We start from the raw sequence: 14568 nt of genomic DNA, 5'->3' as shown, positions 1-14568 counted from the left end.
AAACGTACCAAGAGCCCAGTGAAACAGCCGGAGCATTCATTACTGCAGTTTACAGTAGTAGGGTTGTAGTAGTACTAGTAGGGTTGCACGATGCATTGGTGCTACGATGCTACAGCTTCACAATTCCTGAGATGCTGCTCTGTTTTTTAAACGATAGTATCATAGTCTCGTAACTAATGTTGCATAATGTGAATTAACGTTTATTTGAACACTTTCATGTGTCCTTTTGCAGCGTTTCTGTCCTAAATGAATCCAAGTTTTGAACGACTGGAACTAGATAATCATTCAGTGAGACATTCATCAATTCACTTGCTTCGTTCTTGAATGAATCAGCTGTTTTGAGTAGGTTTGTATGATTCACAGACACAAAAAAAAGTTGCCGCCACCTACTGGCCGTTTTAGTCACATAAAAATGTAAGCCTAACATTTTCCTTTATAAGCATTGCTATAAATGCAATTTGTCGCAGATTGATTGAATTAATACCAATGTTAAAACATTTTCTTTAGTAGTTAGTTACTAGAGTAAATGTTGCTAATATTACTAGACACTAGTGTTTTTAAATCTTACCACAATAAATATTATATTATACTAAAGTATTTTGCAAAAACTTTTTTAATACTACAAATATTGTAGTGTGCAGTATAATACAGTTCAATAAATATAATATGTTTCATTTAGATATGTTTATTATGGAATTTTGGTCTATTTTACATTTTTATTACGAACATTACACAACATCACAATACTACTTGGTATCGTGATATTTCATAAGTTTTAGCATCGTAAGATATGTTTATGGTATTGTGACCATCTTACAAACTAGCAGAGAATTGTCAATACAGAGTTCTTCAGGAGGAGATGATAAGAGACAGATTGGTCGTTGGAATATGTAATCATGTACCGTTAGACCCAGAGCTCACGCTCAGTAAAGCTTTAAGAAAAATAAGACTGAACGAAGAAATAAAAAGCAGCAGACAATAGTAAGACAAGCTAGTGGGGACACTAAAGAGGCAAACTTACCTAATACCTTAACCTAAGAACTACCTTATTAACTATTAACAAGCAACAAATTAGTAGTTTACTGATGCAAAAGTCATAGTTAATTAATACCGAAAATTGGACCTTAAAATAAAGTATGTCCAAGATATACATGGCTTAGCATAGATAATTGAATCCAATTAGACCACTAGCATTCTTTTTTCAATAATGACTAAATTTTTTCCTATTTAAATCTTGACTCTTCTGTACTTATATCGTGTGCTAAGACATGCGGAAAATGAGAAATTGTGATTTTCTTAATGATATGATAAAGATCTATACTCACATTCCGGCGTAATAATCAAGCAAGTTTGCCCACTTGTAATTTACATCTATATAGATAACGGCATAAACCAAATGGCGATCACACTATGCTTGCGCCCCACCTGTCATTAAAATATATCTGTAAAGGTGTGATTCATCTGATGGCCCATCCATCCTGTCTATTGTAAGTTCTCCAGTAGGAGGTGCACATAGGTATCTGTCTATTGTCTGAAAGCCATTTATTACCAGGTATAAAGTCTGGTCACACAGACTGTACCTCGGGTTAAGTTCCAGAAGACCGCTATGCTACTCGAGCATCTTCAATAAACGCTTTTCCCCTGAACTTGTTCCATCTTACTTTTCATTTACGTATTCGAAGCATTCTAATAAGTTGGCTAGCCACCCAACGACTTCTCAGTCAAATACAATAAAATCGAAGAATTTGGCGAGCCAGCCAGGACAAACAGATGAGAAGATAACTCGCCAAAACCACTAGAACAACAAGAAGTTAACAGAAGAATCTGGGAGATTTTGGGAGCTTTGCCCTTTCCCTTGGTGTCTGTAGGAATTGTTAAAGAAATAATTCTGTCCGTTCATCTTGAAATTGTGGAAGCAGAAGCTTGGTTCTTTTTCTAAATCTCTGTAGGAATTGTAGAAGCTGTGGGTTGGTCATTTCTCTTGGTGTCTGTAGGAATTGTTAAAGAAACAATTTGGTCCGTTCATTTTGAGATTGTAGAAGCAGAAGCTTGGTCCTTTTTCTAAATGTCATGAGGAATTGTTAAACAATTTTAAATCTCCAGAGACTGTAGATGCTGCAGAAATAAGCTTAGGTTTGGTACTTTAATTGTTGCAAGAATTTAGGATTCTTGACTGGGTAACTCTTTCCCCGCCAAAGACGAGTTATTACGGTGTTTGTACTGTTATACAGCATGTGATGCTGTTACACACCTTTGGAAAAAGCACAGAAGCTCTGAACTTTGAACGTATATGTTTTATCTGTTTTTAATGATTCTTCTGATTGTAATCTGGGTGGAGTCTTTGACCTAAATTTTTTTATTATCTCATTTTTAATCAAAGTGATGCATTTTTGAAGAAACCTACCCACATCTAAAGGGTGATAAAAAAAAGGAAAAAATGAAGATAGAAGCTGAGGCTGTGTTCTTTCACTTGAAATATTGTAATTACAGAAAATGTATGTTGAGACATCAAAATTTAGTGAAAATGTTCAAAAACGCTGGCACTGGCTGGCAACTTATTTTTTCAGTAGCCACTATTTGGTTTGGAAATAAAATTCTAACAAGGTTAGAAAACGGTGGCCTAGAGCCACAATTAAGGAACTATAAGTCAATTTGCCTACCATTAAAATATACGGAAATATTTAAAGTGTCTAACGTAAATCAAACTTTCTGAATAAGGATTCCATAAGATCTATTTAATTGCAAAGAGCACATCTGCTGTACTGCCATGGCTGAGTCTTCATTAATCAAAGGCGATAGCTCTGCACTGAAACCAACAACACAGAGACATGGAACTGGGCCTCCTGATGTAACAGTTGTTTAAATGATGGAAACCCTGAATTAATACCTGGACAAAAGGCTGGGAACAAGAAAGTGCCATAATGACATCTGCAATAAGTACATTACTAAGTAGTCAGAGAGTGAAACATGGGATTTGTCTTGCATCAAAAAGGCTTACGGGAAGACGCAGCGTATAAGGGCAAACCTCAGAAAAGATGGATGGTCTGTGATTGTGTGCAAACATATTCGACAACATCTGCACAAGTGTGAGCCAGACAAACTACAACGTGAGATTACTGCAGAAAAAGCAAAGGTTCGTGCATTAGCTGAACAGCTAAAAAAATAAACAGTGAAAAAATAAATAGGAGATGAGATAAGAACAGCAAGTTGTTGAAGTTGCTTTCTAACCAACAGGGATTAGAGAACTGTTCTGAAATCCATACCCGACCTAGCAGCAAGAATAAACTAGAGTCACTCTATCCATTTAAAGAGCTCAGAGAAATAGAGGATCAACAACACCATTACCTGATTGGAGAAAGTGACAATTATTATTCTGCAGGGAACCATGATGACCGTGAGCAAAAATCATCCAGCAGCACAAATGCTCATGTCACAAAGGACAATTTAAAGGCTAGGCTCGCTCCTGTTATTGTAAAAAACAGAAGAACTGAAATTGAGATCGACAATGAGGAGGAGTATGAGGAAAATGGTGAGAGACGAACTCGCATCGTAAAAAAATGGTCAAGAAATATGTCCCCTGCAGAATATACCAACCAGCTACACCAGAACAAATTGACAAGTGGTCAAAGGAGCTACCAGATGCATATAAACAACCAGCAAATCCTTCAGCGCCTACATAAAATATACACCTTACATCCATTAGATGGAGCAATGATTCTCAATTTAAACTTGAGGGACAGTGACCAAAAAAGGATTAGTGGAAATGTTGAAACCAGGGTTGGTGAGTCCCAAGAGAACATTGAGGCAGAATGGTATGCTGTGAAAACCTTTTTGTTTGAACTGAAACCTGCAGAGATTACCTGGAGTAAAATAACTTCTTGCATCCAAAAGACAGGTGAGAGTTTTCTGGATTTTGAAGAACGTTTTAGACAAACTTGGATGGAATATGCTGATTTGAATAACATTGAAGATCTCGACAAGGATACTAGTATGCCTTTAAAGACTGCATTTGTTAATAATACCAAAATCAAGCTTTCCATGACTCACAAGCACATCACCGCAAATGGAGCAGGGGGGATACCATTCTCAGAAGAACTGAACCTATTACAATGTCCATTGGACCTCATGAAGTGGTAACAAGCATCTGGCGTGGAGAAATTACAAAGCCCTTAATGGGGCTTGAGATGCTGCTGAAATTAAACTCATTACTGACCTTTGAGGATGGCAAGGCAACATGGAACTTGAGGAGCCTTGAAAAAACTGACCTACTACAACACCGTATATGGTACGAGATAAAGATGACTGTGGATTGCTGCAAATGACTCCTGTATCATTCACTGTAAAACCACAACCATCTACAAAACAATATCCAATTAGTAATGAATCTGTCCATGGCATTCTTTCTATGATTCAACAGCTAGCATTCTAAAAGCATGGCATTCTAACAAAAACTCAGAGTGCATCTAACAGCCCAGTCTGGCCTAAGCTAATGGCACATGGAGTCTGACAGTGGATTATAGAGAAGCAAACAAGTGTAAAGACAAATTGACACCTTTGATTGCTAACCCTACAACCATTTTTATCACTCTGAAACCAGAACACAAATGGTTTACTGTGCTAGATATGGCAAACGGCTTCTGGTCAGTGACCCTGGCAGCTGAATCTCAACCTTGGCATGCTTTTACTGTTGAAGGGCAACAATACCAATGGAAACGTCTTCTACAAGGTTTCCACAACAGTCCTACTGTCTACCATCAAGCACTCAGAACACACTTAACATCACCAGACATGCCAGATGTGACCTCAGAGATCATACAGTATGTGGATGATGTATTAATCGCGTCAAAGACTGCACAAGAGCATGAGAAAGATGTCAGTGCTCTTATGAATTATCTTGCCTCTAAAGGTAACAAAACAATCTTAGAAAAGATCCTAGGGAAAATGAACAATAACCACAGACAGGACAAAGGCAATCAAGGAAACCCCTCAACCCAGAACTGTCCAAGAACGAAGGGCATTTTTAGGACTCTGCAATTACAACAGAACAGGGGGAGACTCATACACTGAAATTGCACAACCTCTTTATGATTTGCTAAGGGGAAATCCACATTCCAGGGAAAACATTGTCTTTTGTGAAGAAGCCTGTGAACTATTTGAGAGACTGAAAAAGGCCTTGAGTGAAGCACCTGCTATAGGGATACCTGACACTGGAAGACATTTCACAATGTTTGTGAATGAAAGAAATGGATACATGACAGCCATACTGACACAAGAACATTGAGGTATGGAGAAACCTGTGGTACCTCTAGAGACTGATGAAGATAATCACAAGTGTGAGGAGATTGTCACCACTCTGGAAACAGATCAGCATATCAAAGAGACACCTCTACATAATTCTGCCCTCGTCCTTTACACAGATGGATCTTCAACCTGTGAGATGGGAGAAAGAATAGCTGGGTGAGCTTTTACCCAGAAGCTTGTCAAATGGGTCAATGCCTCCAGATACGTTAGCCTAACAAGCAGAATTTAAGGCTCTGATCGAAGCATGCAAATTAGCCCAAGATAAAACGTAAACATATACACCGTTGTCATAATTTTGGACCGCTGTGGAGATAGAGAGGATTCGTGACTGCAACTGGGACACCTGTAAAGAATGGACAGTTTGTTAAAGAACCTCTAGAAGCTCTTCGACTTAACCAAGTGAAGTCACTGTTCTGAAGGATTAAGGCGCACACAAAAGACAAAACAGCTGAAGCCAAAGGCAACGCCTTTCCTATATGTTCCTATATACCCAATAAAAATGAAGATTTGAAGAATGTGATTTCCAACATTCATAATATCTCCAGAATAGTGCATGAAATATCCAAAATATCAAGTTGGATAACATAATATGTAGGAGACTTAGAAAAACAGCAATTAAGTTAATTTTCCTAGCTTTGATTGGGTTGACTTCACTTGACTTCACTTAGACTGAAATTCATAGTGATGAAATTAATTTGAAAAACATCTAGAAGAGATGAAACCCATGTCATTTACAGACCACCAGCAATTTATGAATTCTAGGCTTTACAGTCTGTGTTAACAGTATTAACTACCATAAATTTCATAAGCAAAGCACCTGTATACAGCAAGTGTGCATGATTCACAAAAGGTTTTTTTTGTGCATGATCAAAATTGATCAATGGAAGATTGAAGGATTTTTTGTCATTCTTTCATATGTAATCAACATCTGACATTGATTGTGTCTGTGTCCCACCTGTAAGTGTCTGTGCCTTACCTGTAATTAACATCTATATAGGTAAGGGCGTAAACCAAACGGCTGATCACATTATGCTTGCGCCCCACCTGTCATTAACATATATCTATAAAGGTGTGATTCAACTGATTGCCCTTCCATTCTTTCTATTGTAAATTCTCCAGTAGGAGGTCCTCACAGGTATCTGTCTATTGTCTGAAAGCCATTTGGTACAAAGGTATAAAGTCTGGTCACACAGACTGTGCCTTGGGTTTATTCTAGAAGACCGCTATGCTACATAAGCATCTTCAATAAATGCTTTTCCCCTGAACTTTTTTAAATACATTCTATTGGATAAGCTTTATCTTGTTAGATTAGTTTCTTCTTATTAACTAGATTAAGAGTTATTTTTTTTTATAATTTTCATTACTTTTCTGAATTATCACACTGCTGTTAATTTTGCAGGATCCTACAGCAGCAAAATGAAGACTTGCGTCGCCGCCTGTCGCAGACCACTCATAAGATGGAGACGATTGAGACGGAGTTTGAGACCAGTCGGCATTACATGCAGGCAGAGATGGGTCGCACCAGAGACGACCTTGAGAAAATGAGAGACAAGTTCAGAAGGTCAGCTGCGAATGCTTACACCAAAACACACATGTCAGTAGTGGGTTGTGTGTACACATCCAAAGGGTTATTTACCAAAACATTGACCTTGTGAGATCAAAACTGTCTGTACAGTAGATTAAAATGTTTCATCGTTGTTTTATAACTTTACATTAATTTAATTTACATTCAGAGTAATTTTCTAAACAATTACTTTTGCATACGTATATGCTTTTTATGTAGTCAGCACGATGTTTGTAATGTGAAGATTTATGTTCTGCACTGCATAGAGAATGAGGCGACAAACTATTTTTTTTCTAATGGCTTTAATGTTGCATCTGCCACTTAAATGTTGATGTAGTTTTCTGAAAAAACATCCCTTTCATTTTTATTGGCTAATATAATGTAAAACTCTGAATGGAAGATGACAACAGGCTTCTGTTAGAAATCAGCGCTTCAGGAAAGAGGTGGTTAAACCTTTCTGGAATATTTCCTTTAGATTGCTGTGTTAGAGGATGAAGGACAAGTAGATGGGTTTGGGCAATACATGCTTCATGATTATGATCAAATTTCAAATACAACAGTATTATTATTATTATTATTTAAGTTTATTTGAAAGGGACCATGTACATTTATAACATTAATGTTTCCATATCATGCATTGTACCGAATTTAGCCCACATACTAATTTCCATCCCCAGTCACTCAGTAGGTAAACATAAATTTTAAAACCAGTATATACAGTTGAAAGAAAAAGTATGTGAACCCTTTGGGCTTACTTGGAATTCTTCATAAATTGGTCATAAAATGTGTTCTGATCTTCATCTAAGTCACAACAATAGAGAAACACAGTCTGCTTAAACTAATACCGCACAGACATTATACGTTTTCATGTTTTTATTGAACACAACATGTAAACATTCATAGTGCAGGGTTTGAAAAAGTATGTGAACCTTTGGGTTAAATAACTGGTTGACCCTCCTTTGGCAGCAATAAACTCAACCAAACGTTTCCTGGTCAGGAGAAATTTTGGACCATTCCTCTTTACAAAAGTGTTTCAGTTCAGCAATATTCTTGGGATGTCTGGTGTGAATCGCTCTCTTGAGGTCATGCCACAGCATCTCAATCGGGTTGAGGTCAGGACTCTGACTGGGCCACTCCAGAAGGCGTATTTTCTTCTGTTGAAGCCATTCTGTTGTTGATTTACTTCTATGCTTTGGGTCGTTGTCCTATTGCATCGTCCATCCTCTGTTAAGCTTCAGTTGGCGGACAGATGGTCTTAAGTTTTCCTGCAAAATGTCTTGATAAACTTTGGGATTCATTTTTCCATCGATGACAGTAATCCGTCCAGGGCCTGAGGCAGCAAAGCAGCCCCAAACCATGATGCCCCCTCCACAATATTTCACAGTTGGGATAAGGTTTTGATGTTGGTGTGCTGTGCCTTTTGTTCTCCACACATAGCGTTGTGTGTTCTTTCCAAACTACTAAATTTTGGTTTCATCTGTCCACAGAATGTTTTGCCAGTAGTGCTGTGGAACATCCAGGTGCTCTTTTGCAAACTTCAAACGTGCTGCAATGTTTTTTTTTGGACAGCAGTGGCTTTCTCCGCGGTGTCCTCCAATGAAGTCCTTCTTGTTTAATGTTTTCCTTATTGTAGATTTGTCAACAAAAATGTTAGCATGTGCCAGAGATTTCTGTAAGTGTTTAGCTGACACTCTAGGATTCTTCTTCACTTCATTGAGCATTCTGCGCTGTGCTCTTGGAGTCATCTTTACAGGACGACCACGCCTAAGGAGTGTATCAACAGTGCTGAACTTTCTCCATTTGTAGACAATCTGTCTTACCGTGGACACATGGACATCAAGGCTTTTAGATATACTTTTGTAGCCCTTTCCAGCTTTATGTAAGTCAACAATTCTTGATCGTAGGTCTTCTGAGAGCTCTTTTGTGCGAGGCATGGTTCACATCAGACAACGCTTCTTCAGAACAGCAAACTCAAAACTGGTGTGTGTTTTTTATTGGACAAGGCCAGCTTTAATCAACACATCCAATCTCATCACATTGATTGGACCCCAGGTTTGCTGACTCCTGGCTCCAATTAGCTCTTGGAGAAGTGATTAGTCTAGGGTTTCACATACTTTTTCCACCCTGCACTATGAATGTTTACATGTTGTGTTCAATAAAAACATGAAAACGTATAATGTTTGTGCGGTATTAGTTTAAGCAGACTGCGTTTCTCTATTGTTGTGACTTAGATGAAGATCAGAACACATTTTATGACCAATTTATGAAGAAATCCAAGTAAGCCCAAAGGGTTCACATACTTTTTCTTTCAAATGTACATAAACAAAACACTAGAGCAATAAAATAAACATTTTAAATTCGGCCACATATGGTTACTTATACACATCCCGTCAGAGCAAGAGAGAAAATACAAATTTTAAAGGCGTCAAATGGCGCGAATAAGGGTTTTTCTGTGTCTTTGGTGTGTAATAAGTTGCCCATGCATCTATTAGACATGTAAAATTGCAAAAATTGAAGTGTTGAAAAACATTCTATCTAAAAGCGATTGCTCAACCAGACCTGCCTGAAATGCCTTGTGAAACCACACGCCATGAATGTACGTCATTTCGAGGTGTGACTTGACTAAGACCGCACAAATTTAAAGTTAGGTGGGTGTACTTGTAAATCTTATTGTATCGTCGCTGCCGCAGCTATCTCGTGGAGACGCTGCGTCTTTCGTTGTGAAAAGAAAGCCTCTTTGTTTGCCCTTCCAAAAGATGAGACAACTAAAAATGAATGGTTACATTTTATTCACAACACTATTCCAGAAAAGTACAATCCGAATATTCAAGTTTGTGCTGCCCACTGCACCTAAGATTGCTTCACGAACCTGGAAGATATCAAGACCGGCAATGCACGAAAGCTTTGGTTAAAAAAATGGGGCCACTCCAACCATTACAACTTCGCATAACATGGACTTCAGATTCGCAGCCTGTAAGTATGTTGTCATTATAAAAGACTTTTGCTACGGACTAACACGGGTTGAGTTTGTCGTGTGTTTGTGATCTGCAAATGCAGAAACGCGCGCAATGGGAAAAAAGACAACATAAATCCTAATAATCTGTAATAATGTTCCAACTAGAAACAAAAAAAATTGTGTTAATAGTGGGATTTATTGTTTTTGCAGAGTCGCGACGAGACATGGCGTAACACTGGTTAATCAAGATGGGCCAACGCACTCGCGTTATTTATTATGTTACCATACCCTGCTGTAATGCAAGCTTGTTTCTAGCTCACACAAACCTCTGAAGGATGTTTATGGTTGTTTGTTTATAGTCTTTATAAGAGCTGCACAATTAATCGTTAAAAGATTGTGATCTCGATTCGAACACCCATGCGATCTCATTAATGAAAATCAACAATTCTCGTGTGTCTATTAACTTACACCTCGGACTAAAATCGTAACGCTTCAATATTTGCTGTTGCGGCCGCAGAAGTTAAAATTATTATTATAAGGTATGTAACGACGTCACAAACAGTCTTTTAAAAACACACACTATCATTATTTCTGTGTCAAATGATAACAGAAGTAAGGTTACTGTGATTAATGCAGAGAGTTGCCAACTCACAAGCATATGACGTGTTCACAAGCTCCTACACTGCCCAAATTAATCTCACACCAAATAACAGACCAACATATAAAGTAAATACAGCCTGACAACAAAACTGTTCTTATGAGTGTCTTTCAGGATTGTGATACATTGTTCTGATTATGCTTCACATCTTAACTGGACATGTTAGTAACGAAACTAACGATTGTAGTTTGTAGTGCGGACAAATCCAAGTGAGCGCTTATATCCATCATTATGGTAAAACACGTCATCAAGAGCGCCTATTACTCTTTTAACTCTAATAGAGAAGCTGCGCTATTAGAGCTTTTCGTCAAGTTGCCCATCATTTCATGTTTTCAGGTTATTTTAAACTGTTTACATGTGAGAATTCTGCGTTATTATGTTTATCAGTAGTGTCTTTCTGTAAAGACCCCTTCAAGCGGTCTGTAGATATCAGGCAAATGTATAACATAAAAAGTTTTAGTTTAGTTTACTTTAGTTTACTTATGGAATTTGTGGTTAAACATTTCTCACCATAGTTACTGTAGGTTAACCATGAAATATGTAATAATTTTGAAGCAAAGTCGTACATATTACATACCTAAATAAACAATTTTTTCGTCAGAACCTCTAGTAAATTATGTTTTCCTTTTGTCATCATTCAGAATCGTAAAAGAATCGCAATCTCTATTTGAAACAAAAGAATCGGGTTCCTCAATTTATCCAGAATCGTGCAGCTCTAGTCTTTATTGTCGTATATAAAAGGTAAAACAGTAAGCTATTTTTACTATTTAACATATATTTTTTTAATAAAACCTTACCAATCCTTTACATCCTGCTCAAGTCGCGCTGGCAAAGTTGATGTATCGGCTTGATCATCTACATTTTCTGTATCAGATTCGGGCTCGAATCGATATAAGGAAGTACCGATGACATTTTATCACCTGTAAGAACAATTGCTTTGGAAACTGATGTTCCGAATATGGTTCCATGAAACGCTCTAGTATTCAACCAATCACTGCGCACTAACCAACTGGCCAATCATAGCACACCTCGTTTTTCAGAGCAATGAGCTTTGTAAAAAATCTGCGTGTTTCAGAGAGGCGGGGCAAAGACGAGATACAAACATGCACGGTATGTGGAAAATAAACGTTTTTTAACCTTAAAACGTGTATACACATTACATTACATCCTAAACAAACGATAATATTCATTTTAGAGTACGAGAACCGTTTTTTTTTTCTCATACTCGCCGATACCGATACGTATAACCGATGCCTGTATAATATACAATTATGTTCGTAAACCAGTATCTTACTTGTACATTTTCTTTTTTCTTTTGTTTTAAGGGCTAATTAAATGCAAGTAATATTTTTTATTAAATTCTATTTTTTATGATAAGTAGCACAATTTTACTAGCACATTTAGTTCAGTTTACATTCAAGGGTGGTGGTGTGGTAAAATGAGAGTTGCTCAAGTCAAATAGACTTTTATTTTAACAGTACGCCGCAAAGAGAGTTTAAGTTAACCAGACTTTCTTCGTGTCCTCGTGCAGTGAAACGCTGGCGCTGAAAGCTCCACAAGCACATTGCGTTTAGTACACGCAACCTCGCCACTCGTTCACATACAGTAACGCAAAACAAGCAGAATACATATTTAAACAGTATCTGAATATTTTGTTAGCTGTATTGCTTAACGTACGTTAACGTGCTGCGTTAACGTGAGACTCTTATCGCGCAATAAAAAAAATGTCGCCTCATCATCTCATGACCAGGGCTTCATTCACGCGATTCGCGCCGCAAGTAGGTCTATCGCGTCTTTGCATTGACTAAACATGTAAATCACTCGCGCTTGACGCGCCATTCGCGTTTGGTCTGAACACAACAAAACGTTACTGTGAAATTACCACATCAAACGTGACGTGCCAACATGGATGCAGCTATGAAGCCGCCGGGTTCGCTTCAGGGAAAATTTATTTTTAAGAAGCTTCCCAATGGAAACCTCGACAAGACTAAGTTTGCTCTTTGCACCTTGTGCAATGTGGAATTGGTTAACTGTACGGAATTAGTTTACATACAGTTGGTTTAAAAAAAAAAAAAAAACTTTCTCTCAACAGGTAGTGGTCTAGCTTTAGTTGAAACCAGTAAATTTGTATTGGCACCTAATCTATTATGGCTCCTGTATGACATATTGCTTGTTGCTCCCTAACTCTTTGTAAGTTGTTTTGGATAAAAGCGTCTGCTAAATGACTAAATGTAAATGTACTGTAGGAGCTCTTCCAGTCTCAAGTACCACCTAGACGTAAAGAATCCCCGAAATGTCTTCACTCTGCTGAACGATTTTAACATCATCCACATTTATACCGTAAGATAGTATTAAATCTAAAGTATGATTACGAAGGTGAGTGGGTCCTGACACATGTTGACTAACGCAAATAGGCATCTGATCTACATTTTTTATAGTCTGTTTAGAAATAGAGTCTTGTAGTTTGATGACTGCGCGAGTCTCCGCGCGCGCACACACATCATGTAGTGCAGGGGTTCCCAAACTTTTCAGACCACGACCCCCAATATTAGACTGCTGACGACCCGCGACCCCCCCCCCTCCTCCCCCTCCTTTCTCCTCTTGTGTTTTCCTCCGACAGCTTGTAAGGATTTGCGATTTGGTTACATACTGACAGAGCTGAAACAAAAAGGAACACAATCTCTAAGCCAGGCTATTTTATTAACAAATTATGGACAAAAATAAATACATCCCATAACTGTGAAATGCTTAAAGACAGAATACGAACAAGCTGCCGGTAACACGCATACAACAATAACTTTGTATTCAGAAAAAAACGCCTAATGTGATGGATGGGCGCTGTGCGCGGAGCAAAGCAGATCGCCACCCGGAGATCAAGTTCCACGTTAAGCCGTGAACTGTGTTTATTCTTAATGTAAATCAGCGCGGAGAATGTCTTTTCGCATAAATACGTTGAGCCAAATTGCATGAGTACATCCAACGCGGCTTTCGACGACTGTGGATATTCCAGCGCAACAGAAACCCAGAACTCGAACCGTTCTATCAGCACATCTTCCATATCTGACGCCAGATTATTTTCCGTGGTTACATTAAATGGTGACCTTATCCAGTCATATTGGTCGGGAAGTTTTATTTCCAGTTTATTTTAATTATCCTTAATTTATACTCGCATCATTACTACCTTTTTTAACATATACAATTTTTTTTTTTTATTAAGTTTCTGTAAATCATCTCGCGACCCCCCGCCCCCCACTACGCGACCCCCACTTTGGGAACCACTGATGTAGTGAACAGACAATTTTTGACTCTCCAGACAGTAGTTCACCTTCGTTGCGCCGTCTACTTCGGGTATGTACTACCTGGTAACTGTGATGCTAAACTCTGACAAATGCTAAACTCATGTTGAAGTAGTATGTGTATAACCAATGTAAATTCCATTCACCCCGATTAATTTTTTTTCGTTAAAACTATTGTCATTTCACTGAGGTAAAATGACATTCAAGACGACTATAAAAACTATAAAAAATGTATAAATCAACCAATATTTGTGATGTATATCTCATGAGTTCTTTACGAACACAAAAAAGGGCAAATACATATACATATTTAGAGTAGAATTCACTCATAAGATTTTTAACTTTTTATTGAAGTGGCAGCTAAAATCAACCCACTTCTTTTAGTACTACAGACCCAAGATAAAGAAAGTTATTTTACATCTCATCTCTTATGAAATGATAGTTTCATAAACAGAAACAGGCTAGAATAAAGTTGAAGTATTTTACTATTTTATTGTTATCTTAGACTTTTGTGAGAGTACAAGAAGTTTTAAGTTATATTTTATTATTTATACTTATTTTCAGTCACAGAGATCTTCAATTTAAGAATTATTTGGGCAATAGCAGATTCTGTAATTTAATGCAGGTTGTAGAACTGTATTTAGGGAAATTGCAATGTTTTAATAATTTATGTAACGATAATAAAAAAATATGAAAAATGTGTATTGAAGAAAGGTTAATGTTTTTTTTATAAACTGTCAATTATAGTTTGTGGATATAAAATCGGAATCGGCAGGTTTCACTTATAATAATA

General features: G+C 37.5%; 1 protein-coding gene across 4 annotated transcripts in view; it reads left to right on the top strand.

Annotated features, from left to right (window-relative positions):
- The window catches only part of tjap1 (tight junction associated protein 1 (peripheral)), a 136246-nt gene that overhangs the window by 99412 nt on the left and 22266 nt on the right, over nucleotides 1-14568 (top strand). For all 4 annotated transcript variants that reach the window (XM_056760123.1, XM_056760122.1, XM_056760121.1 and 1 more), the window contains one exon: nucleotides 6701-6862. In XM_056760123.1, the coding sequence (XP_056616101.1) occupies nucleotides 6701-6862 (162 nt within the window). The remainder of the gene's footprint in view (nucleotides 1-6700; nucleotides 6863-14568) is intronic.

The sequence above is a fragment of the Triplophysa dalaica genome, chromosome 11 (assembly GCF_015846415.1).
Source record: "Triplophysa dalaica isolate WHDGS20190420 chromosome 11, ASM1584641v1, whole genome shotgun sequence".
NCBI classification, from domain to species: domain Eukaryota; kingdom Metazoa; phylum Chordata; class Actinopteri; order Cypriniformes; family Nemacheilidae; genus Triplophysa; species Triplophysa dalaica.
The sequence above is the reverse complement of the archived record's forward strand: the minus strand, read 5'-3'. Positions and strand labels throughout refer to the sequence as shown.